The following is a 25,922-nucleotide window of genomic DNA, read 5'->3' as shown; positions in this document are numbered from 1 at the left end:
TATCAAAACAAAGAGCACGGTATTTAACACACGCTTCCGCCTTTGAATCAATAGCAATGTTTCTTGATATGACCCAATTGACGCTGTATTACATCTTAACGTAAAATAGTAACTGACTTGAATTACGGAGTATTAGATTGCCTATACTCTGTAGTTGTGGGAGTGTGATTGCTATATGAGGCAATCACATGGTAAGCGTGTTTTCGCCAATATTTATGAGTCATACAGACACAGCCAGAAAGGACGCAAGACCTTATTATCCTCACTATCAGGTTTTATTATTTTCATCATTTTAAAACACTACAAAACTGCGATACAATGAAAAAATAGGAAGGTGTCGAAACGACTTGGAGTAGTCTTTGAAATCAGACACCCACCTTGGCCTTGGCCTATCTCTACGTAACCTACTTCCATTGATAAATAAGTGTTCTTCGTCGAGGCGAAATCTATGAGTAACAGCGCTGGTAATTACGATCAACCGAAAACAGTCCACTTGTCCAGAATTAATTTTTACAAAGACCTTCGCTACGCGGGGAATGTGTTTATGTGTTCATATTCTTGTATTATAATCTTGTAATACTATAAACTAGAAATTACAGACCGTGTCGCAAACTGCTAGCAATCACGACAAGCAATGCTCTAATCTACGACAACAATAAAATTAGTAAATACTAAATTCACTTGAAATGCGCAAGTTAAATAGATCAGTGAGATAAAGGCTGATGCATATAGAATAGCAAGATGCATCAAAATGCAATATTAATATAATAATCTATGATCGTCGAGTTATATTCTCATCTGAACAAGACACCGACAATGCACAATGCGATGTAATGTACAGATAAAAGGATGCCGAACGAGGCGCAGTTGCGGTCTTTTAGACTGACATAGGAGGTGGTGGCAATGGACTCCGGTGCATTAGCCAATAGGCACTGTAACGTAATGCATACACCATGCTTTAGAAATATTGCACCATTCGAGTGAATGTCAACAGTTTAGAATTACAAATATTGCTGATATCGATCACAACCAAATCTCTAAATTACATTTACATTTTTAAAGCAGGGAGTTGTCAGGCCAGTTAACTTTACCCAGAGTCATACCGATTACACTCTGTCCTACACTGTTAAGTTTATATTGGTATATTTTATACGCTAATGTCATTTTTTCTGTTAAATATTTCTCGTCGTAATTTTGAGCAACCAAGATACAGGGATATTGTGATACTGTATGCCACAGTGTTCCATAATGATGATAATGTGATAAATATCAATGTCTCGTGCTTGTAATGGATAAGATAGACTGAATTCCCAACTATTACTTTTTCTGATGTCACCATTCTATGAATTATGGATGGGAACCGGCAGTCCTTCGGGACAGGAAATAAAGGATCAATTCTAGGCTTTTACTGTCGCCATCTGAGAGTAACTCCAACAACATGCTGTCTCACAATCACATTTTTTCTCTCTATCTGGACGCTATATCTTTGGGCGGTGGTTCTTTAACGGATAATGCCGAATGATCTTATAACGTCGTGAAAGCATATCGTATAGTACTGCTGGTATGTATTCAGCTAGAGTGTAAGATGATGAGAATATCGTAGATTACGGTTTTACTGTTTAATTTGCCATCACATATTGTCCAATATCCACACAGACGGGTAGAATCTTCTTATATTTTCGTAATTAAACAGTTGTAATTAATATTTTCGGTATTCGCATCAGTCGACTACATTGATACGTAAGAGAGAGAGAGGGTGAGATTCTGGGCACTGGGGAGGACATATACGATGTTGATGGACAGAACACACATATTATGACGAAACGTCAGTCTCGGGCATGATTTTTCAAGTAGAGTAAAATCAAAAGAAAAGAGCTATACAATGTATAGTATACAATAAAACATACATAGCATATATGTAGGCTGATGTATACATCATTTCCGTAAGCATCGGTTATTGCCTTACGTGTATGGGATAATGATCGTCTTAGGTTTCGTCTGCTCGTTCATACAGGATGGAGTCCGCGAGAGGTATCATTATCCATTGATTCGAAATCACTCATATGAACTCCCATTGGTACTTCTCAAAATCAGTTTTACAGCGGTGATGCAATGTATAGGTGATGAGTAAAGCGGAACGATGTAGCAGTCTATATTAAGAGGGAGTGTTCTCACTGTTCTTCTGAAATTAGTTCGTTCGTAGCATGCTCTCAGATCAGAGTGGACCGAGTCTCTATTTCGAGGAACATTCCGAATACGTATCGTATAGGCCAGATGCTGCCAAATGCTGACATATCAAGCGGATCTCCATGTAGCCTCATAAAGGGATGCAGGTTGTGAGCTTTAAATGATGGTAAAGATATATAGCAGAAGAAACATAAATTTCACATACATAATTACAGAGCATTAACCGTTAGCCTATATTTGTAACGTTATCTAAAATGATCAATTCATAATTATTCGTATACTTGCAGACGAATATCTACATTAAAGATATACTGATAAAATCATTCATTGATACATATTCCTATTTGTATTCGACTAAAGAAGATGCATACCCAACTGATTGTCGTATTGTCGCGTAAGTACGCGCTACATTTTGATAATTTACATTTATTCTTTGGCACATATCATAATTTTACGACCGTATATTATTCCGTGTTCTGTCAGACCGCTGCGGTCTCAATATAACTCTCACTTATTTGATAACAGATGCTCGGACTCCCCGTTGTGCTACTCACGTTGCGTCCCTGACACAGTAACGCTAATGAGGTGTCGTAAAGTTGACTATCCCGGCCGCATCTTGTTTGAAAATCCTTTATAGCTACCTCGTTAAAGTAATCTGGTTGTCGAATTTGGACTTTGCTGCGAGCAGCTTCTTCAGCTAATAAATAACATTTTAGTAAACTGTCCTGAGTATAGGGTTGCATTTTAAATCAATGCATTTTAAAACGCTTTGTTTAAAACATGTTTTTCAGCAGTGTTTTTAAAAAATGCCTCTAAAAACATTTTTTTAAAAGTTGTATAAATATGCCATAATTGTGTAAATACTTTCGACAAAACATGTAGTATGATCCTACGGAGGATTTGCACCCGCTATAGTCAACGTATAGATGATGGAATGATTAGAACCCTCGTAATCGTCCGTCGTCGTCGATCATTGGTAGCCTATGGAATATATGTTCTGATGCTGATGACCGCCGACCGTAAAATGCCGCATAACGATCTAGTCCTGGTTAAGATATTTATTGTCCGTTTATGACACGGGTGGGAATCCTTTTTCGCAAAAGGAGCAATGTTTACCCTATATTTTCGATTGTCAATGTCAATCCACCGTGACGTCACAACTATATATTCGTGACGTCATTGCTAAATAAAACACGTTTTAAACGAGGCCTTGATTTTAACATGTTTGTTTTAAACTGATTTGGTTTTAAATGCAACCGTAATCTGAACATGGGGCAAAACACCAGCATATCGGCTGTGACTTGTCAGCGTCATAATATTAATGTTACGTCAGCTTCATAATGTGAACGGGTAACAATCCAACATTTGCATACAAGAATCAAATAACCATGTTTATTGTTTATCTTCTCGTGGTTGGGCAACGATAAAGCGTATATACAAATCATAAATATCCCCGTGTATGTGTATCGTGTGTATGTGTATCATGAGTCGGTGTATATGCCGCAAAAAAAAACATCGAGGACAAAAATAAACTACGTCCTTTCCTTTCCTTCCTTCCCGCAATATATGAATATTGAGTAAATTTACTTGATGGTATGTGATACGCATAAGCATCAAGGTACTTGGGCCCTAAGGCAGCGATGAAGGACGGAATAAGTCAATCTTATACCTAATCCACATTGCTTGCAGGCAACATCATGTTTTCTTCTAATTTTGACAAAATATTATCCGCGCGGTTACTGTGATAACGTTCAATGTCGTCAAGAGTTACCTCTAAAACAGCACACTCGCACACTCGCGTCTCTTCTGGCCATAGCGGGACTGAGGATCCAGTCTGGTCGTCGATAGTACACATTTAATCATTGCACATTTGCAAAATTGCACTGCACTTACCTGTTTCGCTTCTTCGCAATCTTTTCATCATGGCTTTAAGGCGACACATTCACTGTACAGCTCGATGCAAAACCAAACATCCTTATACGGTAAAAACGGGTTCATGTCTTAGTTTGTGTGATGTTGAATGGATATGTACCATTGTACCACTATGCATACGCACAGATATAGTGTTGCCATCTCATGCGATCCTACCTGACCTAGAGCCTAACCGCTAAGTTCTAGTCCAGCGGTTCTCAACCTTTTTTTAGACACGCCCTCCTTTATGATAGCAAAAAATTTCGCGCCCCCATTATCGTCATATCACAAAATCCAACCGGGATGCTAGCAACCCCAACAGATTGTTTGATAGCATGAAAGGTTATGACTGTTGATGAGACAATTCAAAAATATGAAATTCGGTCTATATATAGAGAAACACGCGTGAATTGGAGGTAAATCGGGCAGATCGCAAATTTTTTCCCAGTTGGCCGCTTCTTCGCGCCCCCTTCAGATGCTTTCACCCCCACCACCATATTATGTCCTGTCTATTTAGCGATTGTCTGGTATAGATTAAATTGAAAAGCATGTGCGCATGCGCAACCATATGCATTACTGTTGTTAGTCACTTCCTACTGGGTGTTGTCCACCGTAACTCTCTGATGCGTGAATAGAATTGAACAATGAAGATGGTACATTTACTTTTATGCAGTTGTTATGCTGGTAACGGTGGCCACTCCCGATGAAACCTCCGATTTACCTACTACAATGGCTGCTGTTACTGATACTACTGAGAAAATGGATATGAATATGACGACAGGTAAGTGTGAATATATATAATAACTGGAACTGAAGAAATTGACCATACAGATATCATTCCCGTTAGTTTTTTGGTTGGAATTGCAAGTAGGCTGATATTTCGAAGGCTGATTCATACGGTTAGCGATTGACCAATGAGACGATGACCACGGCCAATTGATAAGAAGTCTCTTTTATTCGCTAAAACATAAATGCTGACCAAGCAGATTTAAATTTCAGTCCCTTTACAAGTGTTGTTGTTTGTAGTGTTCATTGTTTTTTTCGACTGCAACGGTAATTTGCATCAGGCCGATATTCTTTTTTATAGTTCCGTATCTGCCGACTTGTTGCACTGAAAACTTCTAGGCTTTTAGGACACCGCTTACGCGGATCAGATGACGAGGAGGAAACTGAAACCTCCAACACTTAAAAATTAACGAAAGCTATATATTTGAATTTTGCTGCACCAGTGGTCTCACATACACGCCTCGCGAAATCATTTTGTGCGGGTGTGCTTGATCGAATATATTCTCCGCCTATAGCCTCGGTATAACCACCGTTAATCACATTGATTGTTTAGCTAGTTTCATCATTTCGTTGGACAGCATATTTTATCGGCTGCCGACCTTGCATATAGGCCAGGGGTCACCAAAACGCAGCCCGATAGGATGCCTTTATAACCCGCGACCTGGTTTCAGATTTCGTGAAATACGTGTGATTGTGTATTTCTAAATGCCGGAAATGATTTCTGTATTAAAATCTTGATCGAGATCACAATGATTGCTTTCGCCATGCTCGGTAGTCGGTACAACCACCCTTCGCTATAAAATGACTTTGTCGTTAACAACGGAGTGATCTCAAATGAGGACAGGCCGATACTTTCACTTACGAGTGGTTACGACTCCCTCGATAAGAGAATGACACTCCGAATGACACTCTGAGCAAGTCCAACTGATCGTGAGTTCTTGACATTATCAATCCAACGACCTACCATACCCAGTCGCTGCAAAGCGCTGTCAGGTATATGGGGTGCTGGTCATATTACAGAGAAAAAAAATTATATTATAATTAGGGGGATTTTATTTTACCTAAAAAACGGAAGATTTTGACCTAAAAAATCAAAATTTGACATTTTTTGACCTTAAAAATCTTAATTTTGACCAAATTTGACCTAACGTGTGTAAATTGGGTGTTTTCTCACATAATGTTAGAATTGTACTACTTATCTTCATTTCTGGTTGGAACTGTCTGTCCTTACGAAATAGTTTGGCCTGAAGTCGTGCGTACACTGCTGGTGACAAACTGTATTGCTTCATTCTGGCAATGGTGTCTACATCACAATTCTTCATCATGCGCTTCTTGATATAAGAACCGTGCAATGTCACTATAGATTACTAACCTCCGTAGGTTAGTAATCTATAATGTCACGCAGTCTTGCTTCAGTTGGGATATTGCGGTACGTTGAGCATAACACCATGTCAACCTATTTTTTTCATTTGAATGTTTAAGATTGACAATGAGCAGACAATGGGCCGTCTACAACGGTAGGCTTATAAAGTAGGCTACAAGCTGTAAAATGTCAAATGATAAGTTCACCGACGGTGCAAAATCTACGACACAAACGAAATGCAGGCGGCGAAAAAGTTTTAACTTTGTAAACAATTTTGACATTTTTTGACCTAACGCTACAATTTTGACCTATGTTTGACTATTTTTGGCATGTCAAAAAAATCGCCCTAGTTATAATCATAAGTCTTATTAGTTGGAGATTCCTTTCAACCATGTCTACCCCCTGCGTGTTAGTGAACAACACGGTATATCAATTTAATGCCTTATTCTCAGCTTTGCTAAAATGCTAACCAAGTACCGCCGCGGCGTCTACCAGGTTCGGAAAGTAGTCCGCTACCCAATTTGAATTGGATATACCCCTATAGTATAGGCCATATTCGACATGTAACGCAATTTGAATGGAGTATGTCTGTAGTGCGTCGCGTATGACTGTGATATGTCACGTGACTCTTAAGATAGAGCAAGCGATGCATTGAGCAATCTGAATTGGTGGAATATGCGTGTACCAATATTTTTTATGGCTGTACGACCCAAAACCTACATAATCAGTATCGTTCCAAGTTCTTATGCTCTTTACCATCATCAAATTGTCAAATAATATACCTATAGTCTTGGCTTATGCATGGCCTACTACTACTGTTTTAGTAGGCCATGGCTTATGCTATCTCCGAATCGCGTGGCGATTATTGCTATAGTGGTCGAAGTTGAGGCCTACTACAGGGTAGGCCTACATGATGAAATGTTCCACCAACGATGCTGACTGACGCAACTGATATGAGCTACTGACTATCTCTCTCAAAAACGATATTTTCGATCAGAGTTAAGACCTGTGAAATTTTTTCGTTCTTCACGTGATTTCGTTTTGACATGTGCGTAATATCAGACTGTAAGGTTGGCTCTTTTTACTTCGCCAAAGACGGCCTCTTGATAGGTTGGAACAACGCTAATCTATGTACTAGAATGATATGACCAGCGGCGTCATCTAAAATTGGCCCAATACCAACTCTTTTGAGTTTGAGACTACTGGTATATACAATACATATACACATATTGTGTATACTTCCAATGTACCTAGGGTTGCATTTAAAACAGACATGGTTAAAACAAGGCCCTAATTTAAAACATTTTTTTTTTTTTTTCTCTACTATTAATGTTGAACCGACTATTTTGAGGGTTCCAACCATCCCATATCGATATTCGTCGGCAATATCGGGTGGTAATTGTCCGTATGCTCATACAACATGTTTTTCTGGAAAGCCTTTACGCAAATATGGCATAATTTTACAATTAAAAAAAAACAATTTTGTTTTTTTCAAAAACGCCTTTGTTTTGAAACATCGTTTGTTTTAAATGCAACCCTAAATGTACCCAAGTCAATTGCAAATGTCAAGGGACAACTCGCGGTGTTTAAAATTTCCTATAGATAGTCAGCTAGCTCAACCTGTTAGCCTTTATGATGATATTGTATAAATCCGTATTCAGCGTCTTCGATTGCGACTACCAGTGGCGGACACAGTGCATATGCAACATCAGCATCCCATGTTATCAAGACGACCGTGTGCACAGCCCTCGTGGCAGTGATAGCTCGAGTGATGTGAGCTGGATGATATTGCTGTCAAGACAATTGAGCATTGGCCATTCATATTTACGTGTAGTTCAAATGGAATATTCCTATCAATCGCAATGACGAGGCAATATAGCAAAACAAAATTGTCCCCGCTGCTTGTGTTTATTAGCGACAATATTATATGCATTGACTATGACTTGAACAATAAATAGCGATGATCGGTGTAGAATTGGACTGTAGTCGATAAATTCGGGTATATTTGTAAGTACAAAAATTTACATGTCATGGTAACGCTATCGTAACTAGTTTTAAACCTTTGTCTGTAGATGAACTGTAAGACATGTACTTATAGCGATACCGGGAGAATGGTTATAATTTGAATTTGGAATAAATCTGAGTATACCGTCTCTATGCTTTACTGGTAAGTAATGAGTGCCGGAATCGAGCCTGCTGGAGTGACATTCACTTTCACTGGATCTCCGTACAAATATAGTCAGATTCGAGTAACGGATGAAGAGTTTATTATGATGAAAAGGGGCGTTGTACCGCTCAGACAGACATACATATAACTGTTAAACTGCGTAGGTAATTGTATAGACAGGGCCGTAACTGCCGCACCCTAAGCCCCCCAATTGTTGGGAGCTTCAAGGAGGCCCAATTTTTTTTCGTAAATAAATATAAGTTATATATATAATAATTATGGGGTTACCATATTTGGGAATCCGGAACGGAGAGCACTTTGTAAAATTCGTAAAAGCCAGTTTACCGAGATTGAAAATGATTGATTTTGAAATATTTATCGGAAATCTTGTTGTGTTGACTAAAAAAAGGTCACCACTATGATTCGACTACCGAACGACCCGCTCGAACGTCCGCAATACCTATTTCGCGTCATTTATGCCGATTTCCAGTTAACCCCGTCCATTAGCCTGTAAAAGCTGTAAAGGAGGACATTTAGTCGTCCTCAGATGACATTTGGAGGAGGTATGGTAACTCTATTATAATAAAATTTTAACACGGCTTTAACAGTACATTCATGTTTTTATTGCCTCGAAGAACTTTTCGCGTGCCTCCTATGAAGAACAACCGGCACGATAAAGGATATAGAATAGAGTTCGATTCAAAACCAAATGGCGAATTGTGCCGGTTGCTATTGATAAGAGGCACGCGAAAAGGTGTTCGTGTCAATATAAGTATCAATGTAAATATTAATGTAAAAGCCGTGTTCAAGTTCTGTACCACCAATCGGATATTCAAGAATTGGTATACTAAAAAAATTTGTTCATGCGCCACGAGGCAACAAGACATGAAGATTCTACCAACATGCGACTCCCCAAGTGTGCTGCTAAAAACATCGGCGGCGAGAACACCGTGACCAAAAATGACTACCGCCTTCTATCTATATGCTAGGGATGGTGTGAACGTGAGGTTCACGTTCGCGTTCTGTGTGTGTGAACCTCGTGAATTTAGAGGTTCACCTTCACAAACGAACCTTGGTAGGTTCTGCACTGTGAACCTTTTTCATATATTACAATTTTTACTTCATTATAACATCTTTGGTTGGAATTTATTGCATTTAACTGCAAGCCACTCTACGCATGGCGCTGGCAGCATGAAGAAATCAACACTAAACGAGCATGCACCTTGACAATCTCAAAAATTTTACCTGCTTTGTTACAAAAGATTGCTCGAAGTATCCAGCTTTCCGTTTGAGAATATTTAGTGACTTGCTGTTGTGAGCTTAACCCGCAATCACACAACATCAAGAGCGAAATATAGCCTACTACTTCTGCTTCAATCAATCAATCAATCAATCAATCATGTTTATTAATATTTTCATCGTTTCAAAACATCACAAGACTGCCCTACAATGAAAAGATAGGAAGGTGTCGAAACAACTTGGAGTAGCCATTAAGATCAGACATCCACCTTAGCCTAGGCGAAGTAAATAAGAGGCATGCACAGTGCACACTGAATGAAAAGTAATGCAGAGAATATAAGACGCAAGCGACAAAATGGGGTGGCATGTGACGGAGGGCGAGGTCGATGTTAGGTCGTGGTCCTTTAATCCTGAAGACTGGCTAGTATTGATTTAGAAGAAATTGCTTGTATTTCGACTTGAATGCGGACATGCTCGACGACCGTCGGATAGCCGGCGAGATGCTGTTCCACAATTGGGGTCCGGCATACTTGATATAGCAATGCGTTTTCTTGTATTCAGTCCTAATCATATGGTAGTTGTTCTTCGTTGACGCGCGTGTGCTGTACTTGTGCGCTTTTGTCTCCGAGGTGAAGTAGTCCTTGAAATTTGAGGGACATTGACCGCAATGGAACTGATACATAAACTTGGCAATTTCTAGCTTCCTCATATCTTCTAAGTTTAGAACACCAAATCTTTCGAGAAGCGATTTATCAGTTGCACACCCAGGCCCCCGTGGGGCTTTGGCAATGATACGGATGATCCGATGTTGAAGTTTTTGCAGTGGGTTAATTGTATTCTTGCAGGCAGCACCCCAACAAAGAATTCCGTATTGTAACTTTGATAGGAATTGAAGAGTATCAACAGCACGCTGACTGGCAGAATGTAGCTAAGCGGCGAAATAGACCACATACCTTCGACAGTCGTGGTTTGAGTGATTGTATATGTGACTCTTCCAGGACATGTCCGAATCCAGTATAACACCGCAAGCTATTTGGCATTTTTAGTGTTGGAAATTGGTTGGCCAGCGATGTCAACGGTTAGGTTATCGCAGGAGTTCACGACCAATAATTGAGATTTCGCAGCGTTAACCCGAAGGCTATTATGGGACGTCCAGTCGTCCACTCATGCACTTTGGGCATTTGATCACTGGTGACGGCATTCAAGCTTGCGGTAGTAGGTGCGTGAGATAGGAGCTGAGTATCGTCAGCGAAGAGTGTGGTATTCAATGATGAGGTTTCAAAGATATCATTGACATATAAAGTAAAAAGGATAGGTCCAAGAACAGAGCCTTGCGGAACGCCACAGGTAACAAGGTGGGGGGAGGACGAAGTGTTGGATATCGAAACCATTTGATATTTCCCAGTCAGGTAGCTTTTCATTAGTTCTAGTTGTGGACCCCGGAACCCGTAGCGCGCCAATTTTGAGAGAAGAATACTGTGATCGACGCAGTCAAATGCTTTCTTTAGATCAAGGAAAATGCTACATCCCACACTTCGTTTCTCCAAGATGCCATAGTACTGTTCAGCCACTGTTAGCAGGGCATGCGAGGTTTGATGTTTTTTGCGGAAGCCGAATTGTTGTGGAGAAATGATAGACATCTTGGCGAGGAACGAAGACAGGCGGGAGAGGAGCAATTTTTCGAAAACAATTCCAATACACGGTAGGGCAGATATAGGTCGGTAGTTGGTGACATTAGTTCTATTTCCGGCTTTGTAAACCGGGACAACTCTGGCAGTTTTCAGATAATTCGGGTAGACACCATTTTCTATCATGAAATTGGAAAAATGGGCAATGAGATGACCGATATGTAGGCTAATCAGTTTTAAAAACCAGGCTGGAATTAGATCATATCCAACTGCCTTGTTAGATTTAAGTTCATGTATGGCAAGTACCACTTCCGTGGAAGTATAGCTGGCTCGAGCATGATGGATTGGGATACTGATTTAACCTCAGGCCTGGCCGACGCAGGTTTAGAAATAGATGCTTCATTTTCGCGATACCCCAATGTCATTCGTACAACAATGATAAGGCTCGCGATCGAAGTTACTGCGGAATTACTATACGCGCTTAAAACCATCGATACTGAGCATGACTGTGTCTTCGTGCAGAGATAGCGAATGTTTGCGAATCGAAAACCAAGGAAAATCATCAACGTGTATCTTTGGATTTCAGTTACCCTGAGTCACAGATAATTTCACTAGTTCCATGGTTTTGTCTCTCAGCGTCACGTCGCGAAATTGCATTCTGAGTTAACGGAAGCCATCAAATGCCTTATTGTTAGCGTGAACGATCTCCGCGATTTCACGAGTTTCCAGTTCGTCAAACTCAGGGTCCGGACCCCCTGGTAGGCGAGATAAACCGTCGGCATTTCCATGCTGATTGGTCGGTTTATAGCGTATGTCATATTGGTATAAGCAATGAGCGTTTGTGCCCACTGCCCATATCACTGCAAGCGCTGCGCTGTAATCACGGGAATTTTCTTGCCTGGCGAGAAAATAACTGAAAGCGGTTCGTGGTACAAACATAACAGGGGTAATATCGGCAGCAAGTATAGAAAGCCGTTTTACACTCTGCTCCCATATCAATACTCAGTCGCTGAATACATTGTCCGTTGTGGCCCAGACCAGTGGTTCTCAACATTTTTCACCTCACAGACCGGTAAAATTTCAAAAAAGAGTTTGCGGACCGCTGGACTTTCAAAAATGTAAATCAAGTATATGGTGCTATAGAGCAGTGCTTTTCAACCTTTTTCGACGTGGTACATCATTTTAACGTTTGCTCAGAACTCGTACACCCCTGCTCATTAGAGGTCTTCAAAAATGACTTTTTTTCTCAAATCGTACTGGCTACTTGATAAAATTGTTAGGTTACCTAAGTTAAGCCTACACACCAAATTTGGTTCAATTCCAACCAGTAGCCGCATTGCTACGGGAGTAGTATAGGCGATCGCTCGTGATGTGGCAGGGGCTCTTATGGGTGCGGCGGTGAGGTGCCTGAAAACCGGGGGTGGTGAGCGGCTCTTATTTCTTATGGCGGGGGTGGTGAGCGGCTATTGCGTCTTATGGCGGGGGTGGTGAGCGGCTCTTATTTCTTATGGCGGGGATCGTGAGCGGCTGGAAAAGCGGGGGTGGTGAGCGGCTATTGCGTCTTATGGCGGGGGTGGCAAGCGGCTCTTATTTCTTATGGCGGGGGTCGTGAGCGGCTGGAAAAGCGGGGGTGGTGAGCGGCTATCGCGTCTTATGGCGGGGGTGGTGAGCGGCTCTTATTTCTTATGGCGGGGGTCGTGAGCGGCTGGAAAAGCGGGGGTGGTGAGCGGCTATTGCGTCTTATGGTGGAGCTGGCATGCGGCTATTGTGTCTTATGGGTGCGGTCGTGATTCGCCCTTTCAGGTATAGCTCGTGGCGGTGATTCGCCGTGAAAACTCGTGGTCGTGACTCGTCTTTTTTGCTATAGGTGGTGGCGGTGATTCGCCTGTCGTGTATTCTTACGGGATCTGTGGTGACTCGCCATGTGTTCTTATGGGGGCGGTCGCATGCGGCTATTGTGTCTTATGGGTGCGGTCGTGATTCGTACTTTCGGTATAGACTGCGGGCGGCATGTCGTACTTTCAGCAAAAAAAGGTGTGAAATAGTTTGCTAAGTCTAGGAATCACTTGCAAGGTAATATTTTGGTATTTAGTTTACCACAGAGCCGGCGTAGACGGTGATTCGAATATCAACAATAACAACGGTCACAAATTAACACTTCAAATAGCTGTGAAATAGTTTGCAAAACCCCGCGATCGCTGACAAGATAATGTCTCGGTCATAACCATCTTTCACGACTTGGTGTCATAACCATACCGATCACTCACGCGGTGAAATTTTCGTAATCAGTTTGACACAGAACTTGATTTCGCTGGTAAGATTTAACAAGTAACGAATAACAGACCGCCAGTGTCGGTAACTTGAATAGCGACAAATTGTCACTTATTTCCGCTCTAACCCTAATCCTCTGTGAAGTGAGCGCTTATTCAAAAGGGTGTGATATAATTTTAAAATCCGACGACCACTCACCGGACAATGCTTCAGACATAGCAATCCCTCATACCCGCTCACAAGGTAATATTTCGGTAATTAGTTTGTCCCAGAACCGTCGCAGCCGGTGATTCGAAAACCGACAATTTGTCACTTGCCCGCGATCGCTATATGTTTCACGCCTCGCGAAAAGTGGCTGACTTTAGTTGCGTGATAAGATCCATGAAAATATACAATCGATGTGTTAGTTTGTCAACTTGAAATGTAACTCACTACACAAATCAAGTTGAATCGTATTTGAATGTATTGATTCGACCCAACTCAAATCCTTTGACAAATCCTATTAACGCGATCTGTTGAATCGAACGTAACCTGAATATTACTGACACCAACATTCACCCGCATCGGATCATTCACACATTCCACGCCGCTGTTTTAACACTTATAGAATCAATACCAACTATCTCTAACCTGATAATATTCAATCATTTTGGTAATTTCCCAACTTTAAATCCATTCGCGGGATGTACTAAAGGTAAATCCAAATAATCCAGAATGAAATATTTGGACTTTGACATTGCGCGAATTGAAATAGGTTTGACAAACATGACTACCAACTTTCACCCAGTCACATTTCAAGATTATACTTTGAAACAATCCTTGAAACTGACAACTCTATTCACGACTCCGTTTCCGTTTGTAAAATGGCAGTGGCTACTCGTCCGGATCCGGACGAATAAAGTTCCTCAGGCTATTCGTCCGGCACCGTGTGACGTAGGCCCGTTACTATGGAGACTGCATGCGTTTTTGACAGGCTTCGGTTTTGTACATTATTTATTCGCCCTTCTGGTTACTGATTTCAATGGTTACTGTTACTGATTTGTATGCTCATAATTATAGCTCCGAGGGAAAGTCTACGCCATACTAATAATTGCAAATAGCTGTGGTGAAAGTACCAGACCAGAAGTTGACGCCCACCTTTACCTTTACAAGAGATGTTTACCTACGCTTAATGTAGTAAGAAGAACAAGTAGGATAGTGATTTGTAAGCTCATAATTGGAGCTCCGAGGGAATGTTTGCGCCATACGAAGAGCTCCAAAGTGCTATCGTTAAATAACCGGATGCAGTCAGAACACGAACGATTCGCTGAAATTCTTGCTGTCTCCACCTATTTCTGAACTCATGCAAGCGCCATTGACCTAACCAATTGTACGTGAACTTGCACAGCTAAGACGGAATTGTCACCTCTGCTGTACTACGAGTACTCATACTTGATGTTGCTGCGCAGTAATGATTGGAATACCAACTGAGAGAGACTGTGCGTCTTTATTTTCATACAACAGAAATACAGAACAAATGGACAGCAGCAATGACAGCATCACACAGCAATGGACAGCATCACTGTGAATAAGGCAGAAGTGAAATTTGCTGAAGTTCTGCATGAAATAAACTTACATCGGTCTCTGTCTTTAGGATGTATTTTTTTAAATGGAACTGGAGTGTCACATTTCTTCTTCTTCGGAAGGCCAACCACAGTTTGTTCCAAGCCTTTTGGGCGTCCTCTTTTTTTCAGTTTTGATGGCAGATGAATGTTGGAAAGATCTGAAACAGCAAGATCAGTTTTACTATAGTGTAGCAAGATAAAGTTTGGATTTATTTGACACCAACCCGTGAACTTGTCTGGTGTCATGGTGATTTTGCTACAGTCTACGGACACTGCTGGGGTGCTATTTTCTGCATCACAGACTTCGGACACTGCTATAGCGCAATCTGAAGGTAAACAAACATGCAAACATCATGAAATAGCAACATACATCTAAATCCAGTGAGTATAGTGACCTGGTCTGTGATTTAAGATAATTTCTTTATTGTAATCAAATTGCAACAAATATAGGAGTTTATTGATACTGATATTTTGTGAAAGCAGTCCTAATAACATGATGTCTGGTAGCTTAATTAACCTGAGATGTTGCTTGTGAATAGTGTATGTATGGTTGATTGATTGAATGAATGACTGATAGGCCTACATTACTTGGTGATGTAGTGTTGTCTGCAACTAATAGACTAGAATAACATTTCAAGTAAAATGTTAACTAACCTGATGTCTCAACAATCACCACCGTCTTTTCCTTCGCAGAGGCATGAGATCCATCTTTGTTCGAATCAACACAACCTACCAGAAACGGATAGGATACCGAAATAAATATCAAGTGTTAATGAGTGCACAATAGACGTACCTGCTGTAGTGTTATTAGTCCCAGGTACAGTGGCAGTACCTGCAGTAGTGTTATTGGTCCCAGGTACAGAGGCAGTACCTGCTGTAGTGTTATTGGTCCCAGGTACAGAGGCATGAGATCATCATCAGATCAAAATGAAAAAATATAACGGTGATTATGCATTAGTTGTCATTTATTGATTCAATAGTGATAATCGCATATTACCTTGCTCAACCCGTGGTTATGCTGTTCATTAATACTCTTCACTATGAGATACTGCCCATCCTCTGATGTACCAAACCTGATATGAGCTTGGCACTCTTTACGTAAAGTGCTGCAATGAAATCGTGATACGTTACCCTGTATTTCAAGCGTAATGCACAGCATGTGTGGCAGTGCCACTACTCGTAGTCCAGTAGCGAGCCAAAAAGGGGGCACTTCTTCGTTATTCTCCACACATCAGGAAGTGGTCTCCATGAAACCAATGCTTCCTATGAACATGTGAGAATTTATAAACGTTAAAATAAATTGATTTTCGCGTTGGGGTGGGGGATATTAGGGTCGGGTGGGTTAGGATTGGGGTGGTGGGATTGTGGTTGCATGTGTGGGGTTAGGATTGGGGTGTCGGGGTTGCATGTGTGGGGTTAGGATTGGGGTGTCAGCACGCGTGGGGTTAGGGGTGTCGTAAGATGAAGTGGTGGGGTTGCAGTTGCATGTGTCGGGTTGCGTATGCGTAAGATGAGGTGGTAGGGTTTCAGTTGCATGTGTGGGGTTAGGATTGGGGGGTCAGCACGCGTGGGTTAGGATTAGGGTGTCGTAAGATGAGGTTGCATGTGTGGGGTTGCGTATGCGTAAAATGGGGTTACAGTTGTATGTGTGGGGGTTGCGTATGCAGGGTTAGGATAGGGGTGGCAGGGTTGCACGTGTGGGGTTGCGTATGCGTAAAATGAGGTGGTGGGGTTACAGTTGCATGTGTGGGGTTTGCATGTGTTGGGTTGCGTATGCGGGGTTAGGATAGGGGTGGCAGGGTTGCGGTTGCATGTGTGGGGTTAGAAGGGTGTCGTAAGATGAGGTTGCATGTGTGGGGTTAGGATTAGGGTGTCGTAAGATGAGGTGGTGGGGTTGCAGTTGCATGTGTGGGGTGAGGTGGTGGGGGTGTGGTTGCAGTTGCGTGTGCGGGGTTAGGATAGGGGTTGCGGTTGCATGTGTGGGGTTAGGGATTGGGGTGTCAGCACGTGTGGGTTAGGATTAGGGTGTCGTAAGATGAGGTGGTGGGGTGTCATAGGAATGGGTTGGGGTTTAGGCTGAGGCTACTTTAACCCTAATTTCACGATACCAAGACTACAAAATGCTCATGGGAAACATTGCTTCTTCATGTTCATGTGGTTGTGGACCCGGTGGAAATTCCGTATCATACGTATCACATACGTATCACACATGTGGGTTAGGATTAGGGTGTCGTAAGATGAGGTGGTGGGGTGTCATAGGAATGGGTTGGGGTTTAGGCTGAGGCTAATTTAACCCTAATTTCACGATACCAAGATTACAAAATGCTCATGGGGAACATTGCTTCTTCATGTTCATGTGGTTGTGGACCCGGTGGAAATTCCGTATCATACGTAACGCTTACTTACCGTTGGTTAGGTCGTAGACCCTTAGATAAGCTCTGAAATCTGCGGCCGCCGTGGATGCAGTGAAAAGATATCTGGCCATACTTGAGCGCATCATTGAAATTTCGCCGAGTGGTTCGCTTTCTTACTGCATCGAGCGTACGTGAATCTCTCTTGTAGAGCTGGACGTAATTTTCTTTCTGGTATTTCTCCAAAGCACTTTTCAAGTCTTCATAAGAGGCGAACCTACTCTCGGAATCCATGCCGCAGTTACGGCCCACAGTTCCGGAAATCCCGGCACCCATTCTGCAGTTGCGGCATGCTTACGCCGGATGAATAGCCTGAGGAACTTTATTCGTCCGGGTCCGGACGAGTAGACACTTCCTTGTAAAATAGAGTTTCAGAAATACTATCGCGATATTTTAATGTGTTACTACACACAATAGAATCAATATATTAAATAACACCTGTTGTAAATATTTCTAACTTGACAACTACTTGTGCATACCGCGATCGACTTGTGACGCGATGAGTTAAATCGGAATATTTCAATCTATTTGTCGAAACCTTGAACAAACTATCGGGTTATTTTTTGTTGTAATTGAGTGTACGGAAATAGTATTACGTCTCGACATCTCACCATCTTACCATATTCAAAGAGTCAACTACGAAAACATTGTCAAGTAAATCCGTTTGTAACTTACCCGACCAACTCAAACAGTATCAGTACGAAAAACAGCCAAACATACACGAATCCATACAATCACTAAAACCTAAAATCCATAACAAGCCTGGTTGTATTCATATCCCTACACATCTTTTTTTATTCAGCTTGAAAAGTCGTTACTATTCTGTAAGATAGAGGAATTACTACGCGGTATATTCTGCAAGACAAACTAATTACTACTCGGTATATTTTGTAAGACAAAAGTAATTACTTCTCAGTGTCGGCGACTTGAGATTAACATAATATGTTTGAGTATACGAGATTTGAAAGTCCAACCATCGTAGTTGAGAATTCATTTCTTACAATCGAACGATGGTGTTATACTCAAAGTTATCATGCTGTGAACATAAGGATTGACACATTGATTTTACATATGAGATTTTGTAATAGTTGATCATTACTTTATTATTAAATTATTTGCGTTAATTAGACCCGGCGTTGTGGTAAATGTTATGACAGTAACAAACTTTTCATTACCGATGTTATTAACATATTAAGCTGTAAAACTATGTGTGTCTGAAATGTTCTTGATAGGAAAATTACTCCACCTTGATAAAAATCACTCTGCGTATCGCGGATATCAGAAAATATTTCCAGTAACCAAGACTAAAGATGAAACGACAATATCGGTATTATTACATTCAACAATCAGTACAATTATTAAAATCTATCGTTTGCGATAAACAGCACTAAAGATGTAATAATTCCAGTATTCATACATTGAACATCCGATACAAAATGCTTTATTATCCCGATTCCCAACGGGTAATTGAAACGACTAAGTGTAGAATCAGTATATCACAATATCGTTACTATTGAATCCAGCGATTTATTGTCGGAATTTGTGACAGAGAATTGAAACATATGCACTTTACAGAGTGTGAAAATATCACTTTGAGTATCGAGTACCGTTCGAAGCTAGCGATCAATTCTTAATCATTTCAGTAACTCCCCATTGTGCGTGATAAATGTAAAATATCGCGAGGTTATACACTCTAAGACTTTGATTATTGCAAAAGTAAATTGTGATATGTTTGTTAGATGCATCCAATTCAACTAGAAGTGTCTGGGGCCCAACACTCGTAATATCGAAAAAGTACTTGCTACACTGTTATTTGCTAAACGTGTTTTGCATTGTTGTTCATTTCTAGTATTGATTGAAATCATTCTCGAACCCGCAAATAATAATTCCCGACATGAAACCAAGCCGCTGAAAGTCGTTACCATCACGAAGAAACAATGTGTACGATGTTTGTCAAATGTGTCCAACCTGACCAACAGAAAACAATTTTCACTCACTCGAAATGAAACCAATGTGATGGTCTCCATTCGATATTTTGTTTGTGTCAAATACTTTGCAATGAACACATTTGCGTGGTTGAGCTTTACATCATCAAGCTGTTATTTGTAAATCAAGATTTCGGTAAACTTGTAAATGTATCGTTTAACTAACCGACATTTAGTGATTGGGGAACATACCAGACGATACACATCCATCTCCGAAATACTGCATTGATCTTAATTTCCATCATCGTGATAATCGAAGTACATTTCTTTCGAATTCGTAACAACCGACTATGACATGATAAATTTTTGACAAGTTATGCTTAGAAGATTGGTTGCATATCGCGAAAAAATAATATACCACTCATATTGATACTGTTACTCCATTGATCGATATTTTCAAACGAGTAAAATTTATTACTTGAGTTTCCCCGCTTAATGTAAATGAAAACTCAGCCGTCTTTTAACATCACAAAGACATTGATAAAAAGTAGGCAATCAAACACAACACTTTTTACGGCGCTAATTATTGTTCCACACATCTCATTTCATACTAAGTGTATACGAAAGATATTCATGACACATGAAAATATTCCCATGCTACAAACCTGTACAATGATTGGTGGTGCTTTCAAACTGTTTCGATATCACAAGAACTTTATTGTCTGAATGGGTGTTCATGTATCTTAATAATCAAATAGTTCAACACAGAACTAGTACGAACAGAAACATCAGAGTTGTTTACACAAAAGTTTGTATGTGCACAGTATGCGAATACCATGTGTAAGTCCAGCACAATTGTGGTATCCATCCGAGTTTAGTTGACACAAATTTATTACAACGAGCCACGTAAACTTTCGTGAAAGAAAAGCATACTCACTTCCAGAGGGTTATGTCAACGCCATAGCAGTAAATCAGCTACTCCAACAAGAAAGTACATTTGTTTTCTAGTCACGGTCCTTACATCTTTCACATAGATCAATCTACTTTGCTAACGAAAAGTGCCGAGTCATCAAATGATTGCCCTCACAACAACCAGGAGATGGAGCTGTATTAAAATATTCCTAACCCTTTGCACACCAGTGACAAATCATACAACAAACATTTTTTTGTGAGTCGAATTGTTGTTCAGTGTCAAGTCTACCTGTTGAAACGTACATTAAAACAACACAGTCACAATTCAATTAAAACCACGAATCTATTTTCATTTCGTCACATATAGAAAAATAAATTTTCTTTCCCCAACACATACTTGTAACCAATCGCTTTCATTAAACACACAACTCCATAAAAGTATTTACTTTCTACAACATAGACCAGCGGTTCTCAACCGGGGGTCCGCGGATCAGTTTTCCATGCTGCAATCGTACACCACAATAGAACACTACCTCGTGATTTCACACACAATCATCAAACACATCATCATAAGGGTCTAGTTCGTCCGGTGACATTTCGAAACGGTCATCGCCACAAGAGATCGAGGTTGCGCTCGTCATATCGGTAACATTTTGAGACGACATCGTCACAAGGCTATTGACATCGATTCGGTTGGTCATGTCAATCCGTTTTAGAATGTACCGTTTTTCAATTCCCTGCACGACACAGACAAGAAGCACGACGGGTGCTCGAAATGATTGCGATCAGTCTTTCACTAAATCACGATGCATGGATGCCACTACTCCCACATAACGACTCCAGATAAATATCGTGCAAATCTCGGACTGATACTGTGATCCAATAAGGTGTGTTTCTGTGGAATGAAGACTGCAATCGTACACCACAATAGAACACTACCTCGCGATTTCACACGCAATCATAAAACACATCATCGTAAGGGTTCGTCCAGTTTCGAAACGGTCATCGCCACAAGAGATCGGTATCATTTTGAAACGACATCGTCACAAGTCTATTGACGTCGATTCTGTTGGTCATGTCAATCCGTTTCACAAACCACCGTTTTTCAACTCCCCGCACCATAGTGTTACGACACAGACAAGAAGCGTCGGTGGAAATAATAAAACACGGAAAGCGCACTTTGGTGTTATTTGACATGGATTTTACACCCGACGAACCTTACATTCGAGCGATGCATTGGAATGACGCTTGTATTATTGACGTAGAAGGAGCAGAAATGTATCGATTTATTGGTTTCGTACATATCCAACAAAAACCAGGGTATGTGATTGTGCGTGGTTCGCATATTCGACTGTGAACGCTCTATTGGTATATGCTGTATAGTTCACTTTCCCCGTCGTGCGAATAACCCATGTTACGGTTCGATGTTTGTGTGTCTGTATGTCACGCTTCAGATTGACTCAGAGTCATTGCAATGTGTCTTATTGGTATGACATTGTTATCGGGTGTGCTTGATGGCATTCGATCTGCATCAAAATTACCGGCTATGATAATGTCTGTGGATCGAAGGCTTACTCCCCGATGTTTGTATACCAACACATTGCATGCAATGTCACACACCTCCATTTACGCGTATACTGGTGTGGGCAAACAAGCGCGACGTATGTCTGGATGGTATTTTTTCGTGGAAACACAGGGTGTAACATGTTTACTTTGAATATTGTTCATTGGTTTATCGATTCAGAGTTGATATCCGGATCCGGTTACATACTTATCAGGGTTTCCGATTTCAAACTGAATGTCGAGACATACATTGACCAATAAAGACACAATATAGTAAACATGCGGGAGGAAAACTCGACCTGGAATTGTTATCGCGATGGGTAACATAAATCCAACCGTTTTCCGAACACCGTTATCCACATACCAACCATCGTCAAGGAGGTGTTTTATTCAGACATTTTGACTCTGGAAAACCCAAAGCACGAACCCGGACATCACAGAACTATCGAAGCCTATTGTCCAATTTTCCGAAACATACATTTCTGTGTACAAGAGTATATTGTATGTGGTTAACAGATGATATTGATGTGATACGACTGATGGAGGTATACTCTGAAACCGGTAGTCCGTGTATATTTCCGTCACTGTCCGTTGTAATCTATTTCAAACTATCGTCAATACAACAAATTGTCAGGTGTGTTTGTCAGATTTCAAAATGAAAATGGTTTTGTTACTCTAGGAAAAGCTAGATGACCAAGAGAAAATGTATTGTTACACTGGGTAAACGCCAGATCTCCAAAGGAAAATGATATTTTTACTCAGGTAAACGACGACCCACCAAGTGAAAATGGTTTGTTGCTCAGGGAAAAAATATATTTCCAAGTGAAAAAGGTTTGTTACCAAGAGAAAAAATATATTTACAAGTGAAAAAGGTTTGTTACCAAGAGAAAAAATATATTTCCAAGGGAAAAAGGTTTGTTACCAAGAGAAAAAATATATTTGCAAGTGAAAAAGGTTTGTTACCAAGAGAAAAAATATATTTGCAAGTGAAAAAGGTTTGTTACCCCAGGAAAAAAGATATTTCCAAGTGAAAAAGATTTGTTACCCACGGAAAAAAATAGATTTCCAAAGGAAAAGGGGTTTGTTACTCTGGGAAACGATGGACCCCCATGTGAAAATGTATTGTTACACTGGGTAAACGCCAGATTTTCAAAGGACAATGGTATTTTAGTTAGGTAACGGTGGACCTCCAAGCATAGCAATTTACAGCGTAGCTGGCATGGAAACTCCATAAGCAATGTTGTGTTTTGTACTGCCTCCAGTGGTGGCGTACATATGCTACTGCTTCAACCTGCTTTAATGTGTTTCTCTGTAATCTTCCAGCTGGGACCACAGCGCAAAAGTAAATTAAACTGGTATCAATCGAAAGCAAATTTCGCACTGATTCCAAAAATATAAGTTGAAATGCGGCCCGGGAACTGAAACCCCCTGAAAATCGACTTCGAAGTCAGAAATCGTCATTGTTTCACACAATGGGGTCACCGGTAGACAATCGCCGATTGACTCTTCGTATGATTGTGACGCCACTGAGCGTGTGTGCGGAGACGAGCCGTGCTGTAACGCGTAGCCCAATACGAGTACGGTAGTTCGCGTCGTTGCGCGTTTACAACCTTCGACAAATGCACGGTACAGCACAGAAGCCTCCACGTATCATCGTAGAAGAAGTTACTCACTATTTTTGTATGAATAATGATGTCACTGATCTGTCAGCTTATGGAGTTGTAGTTGAAATTTCAACTTCCATAGTTAGGTCAGCAAAATTTGCACTCATTCCGGTTCACATATTGTCAGCCTGTAGTTCATACATATGTGCTCACTGCTTTATCAAGTTGTCACATTGCCATTGTAAATATGTTATTTCTGGAGTATCTGCAATAACTGGAAATAAGTAAGCCTACACAGTACACAGAATGTAAAAAAATCAGGCAGGTTTCACTCGTTGGAATGATTTACACTGGGAATCTGCTTCAGCAGAATAGATGCAGTCGTCCTATAGAAGAAAACGTTGCTTTTATATATCCTAATTTAGCAAATTTGGGAATGATCTCCACAAGTATCGTAAGATTGCTTTACTTCGGTCACTATTTACATCTCTGTTCTGGATGACGACGAAAAAGTATTACGCTAGCGATAGGTGTCGCTGTAAACCACAACATCGATTGTATTCAGGTGGAACTCTCCATGCCAGCTACGCTGTAAATTGCTATGCTCCAAGTGAAAATGATAATTTTACACAGGTAAACGTCAGTTGTCCAAACTAGAATGATATTTTTACTTGGGTAGGTATCTTGTGTTCAACGCTGGTAGTGTGATTGGTCTTGTTAAACGTAGTTACCGAGTTGTACAATTATGAAGGGCGGAAAATGAAATTGTTATTATGATCGTCAGAAGATTGTTGTATGTAGATTTGACAGTAACCCTATCATTCACATATGACAAACACAATCATGGTCATTAACTAACTTGCTCGGTCTAGATCAATGCAAAAGAGATGATTCGTTTTTTGAAACCGTAGCGAAGACCACATGTAAATCTATGCGATAGACTTCTATCTCCTTACAGTCAGTCGTGTCGTGTCCATTTTAACACGGGCCCACATGTATGGCATGCACACACTAACACCGTAAACAGAAATCGATGATTTTGAATAATAAAAATATTTCTTGACTACACCGGAATGTCTATGTTGTAGAAAGTAAATACTTTTATGGAGTTGTGTGTTTAATGAAAGCGATTGGTTACAAGTATGTGTTGGGGAAAGAAAATTTATTTTTCTATATGTGACGAAATGAAAATAGATTCGTGGTTTTAATTGAATTGTGACTGTGTTGTTTTAATGTACGTTTCAACAGGTAGACTTGACACTGAACAACAATTCGACTCACAAAAAAATGTTTGTTGTATGATTTGTCACTGGTGTGCAAAGGGTTAGGAATATTTTAATACAGCTCCATCTCCTGGTTGTTGTGAGGGCAATCATTTGATGACTCGGCACTTTTCGTTAGCAAAGTAGATTGATCTATGTGAAAGATGTAAGGACCGTGACTAGAAAACAAATGTACTTTCTTGTTGGAGTAGCTGATTTACTGCTATGGCGTTGACATAACCCTCTGGAAGTGAGTATGCTTTTCTTTCACGAAAGTTTACGTGGCTCGTTGTAATAAATTTGTGTCAACTAAACTCGGATGGATACCACAATTGTGCTGGACTTACACATGGTATTCGCATACTGTGCACATACAAACTTTTGTGTAAACAACTCTGATGTTTCTGTTCGTACTAGTTCTGTGTTGAACTATTTGATTATTAAGATACATGAACACCCATTCAGACAATAAAGTTCTTGTGATATCGAAACAGTTTGAAAGCACCACCAATCATTGTACAGGTTTGTAGCATGGGAATATTTTCATGTGTCATGAATATCTTTCGTATACACTTAGTATGAAATGAGATGTGTGGAACAATAATTAGCGCCGTAAAAAGTGTTGTGTTTGATTGCCTACTTTTTATCAATGTCTTTGTGATGTTAAAAGACGGCTGAGTTTTCATTTACATTAAGCGGGGAAACTCAAGTAATAAATTTTACTCGTTTGAAAATATCGATCAATGGAGTAACAGTATCAATATGAGTGGTATATTATTTTTTCGCGATATGCAACCAATCTTCTAAGCATAACTTGTCAAAAACTTATCATGTCATAGTCGGTTGTTACGAATTCGAAAGAAATGTACTTCGATTATCACGATGATGGAAATTAAGATCAATGCAGTATTTCGGAGATGGATGTGTATCGTCTGGTATGTTCCCCAATCACTAAATGTCGGTTAGTTAAACGATACATTTACAAGTTTACCGAAATCTTGATTTACAAATAACAGCTTGATGATATAAAGCTCAACCACGCAAATGTGTTCATTGCAAAGTATTTGACACAAACAAAATATCGAATGG

General features: G+C 40.4%; 2 protein-coding genes and 3 long non-coding RNA genes across 8 annotated transcripts in view; 4 read left to right on the top strand and 1 right to left on the bottom strand.

Moving 5' to 3' along the window:
* The window catches only part of LOC145446155 (meiotic nuclear division protein 1 homolog), a 117,817-nt gene that overhangs the window by 60,928 nt on the left and 30,967 nt on the right, over positions 1 to 25,922 (top strand). The window lies entirely within an intron of this gene.
* LOC145446254 (uncharacterized) lies at positions 14,532 to 15,078 on the top strand. Its single transcript, XR_013917245.1, has 2 exons — positions 14,532 to 14,582; positions 14,746 to 15,078. It is a non-coding gene; the product is annotated as an uncharacterized LOC145446254 (long non-coding RNA).
* Positions 15,186 to 17,922, bottom strand: LOC145446251 (uncharacterized). Of its 4 annotated transcripts, XR_013917241.1 has the most exons (6): positions 17,563 to 17,922; positions 16,028 to 16,262; positions 15,950 to 15,988; positions 15,811 to 15,885; positions 15,381 to 15,482; positions 15,186 to 15,314 (listed from the first exon to the last, which is right to left on the bottom strand). XR_013917241.1 is itself a non-coding variant. In XM_080324494.1 (2 exons), the coding sequence occupies exons 1-2, from the start codon at positions 17,841 to 17,843 to the stop codon at positions 16,374 to 16,376; spliced, it is 327 nt and encodes a 108-aa protein (XP_080180620.1). In that variant the 5' UTR covers positions 17,844 to 17,921; the 3' UTR covers positions 16,277 to 16,373. The 4 variants fall into 4 exon arrangements, 1 of the variants encoding a protein (XP_080180620.1); XR_013917240.1 differs by having other exon boundaries at positions 15,950 to 16,262; XR_013917242.1 differs by lacking the exon at positions 15,950 to 15,988.
* On the top strand, positions 15,347 to 16,059 carry LOC145446252 (uncharacterized). Its single transcript, XR_013917243.1, has 2 exons — positions 15,347 to 15,488; positions 15,850 to 16,059. It is a non-coding gene; the product is annotated as an uncharacterized LOC145446252 (long non-coding RNA).
* LOC145446253 (uncharacterized) lies at positions 16,498 to 17,267 on the top strand. Its single transcript, XR_013917244.1, has 2 exons — positions 16,498 to 16,795; positions 17,001 to 17,267. It is a non-coding gene; the product is annotated as an uncharacterized LOC145446253 (long non-coding RNA).

The sequence above is a fragment of the Botryllus schlosseri genome, chromosome 9 (genome assembly GCF_051294905.1).
Source record: "Botryllus schlosseri isolate E-star chromosome 9, Bs_hap1, whole genome shotgun sequence".
Classification (NCBI taxonomy): domain Eukaryota; kingdom Metazoa; phylum Chordata; class Ascidiacea; order Stolidobranchia; family Styelidae; genus Botryllus; species Botryllus schlosseri.
Note: the sequence above shows the minus strand (reverse complement) of the source record. Positions and strands in the feature narration are given on the sequence as shown.

What these genes read in the sequence shown, in the direction of transcription:
- LOC145446251 (XM_080324494.1), bottom strand. Translation starts at nt 17,843, where the DNA reads ATGGGTGCCGGGATTTCCGGAACTGTGGGCCGTAACTGCGGCATGGAT. An exon ending in GGTCTACGACCTAACCAACG is followed by an intron (nt 16,420 to 17,562) that starts GTAAGTAAGCGT and finishes ACATGTTCATAG; the next exon opens with GAAGCATTGGTTTCATGGAG.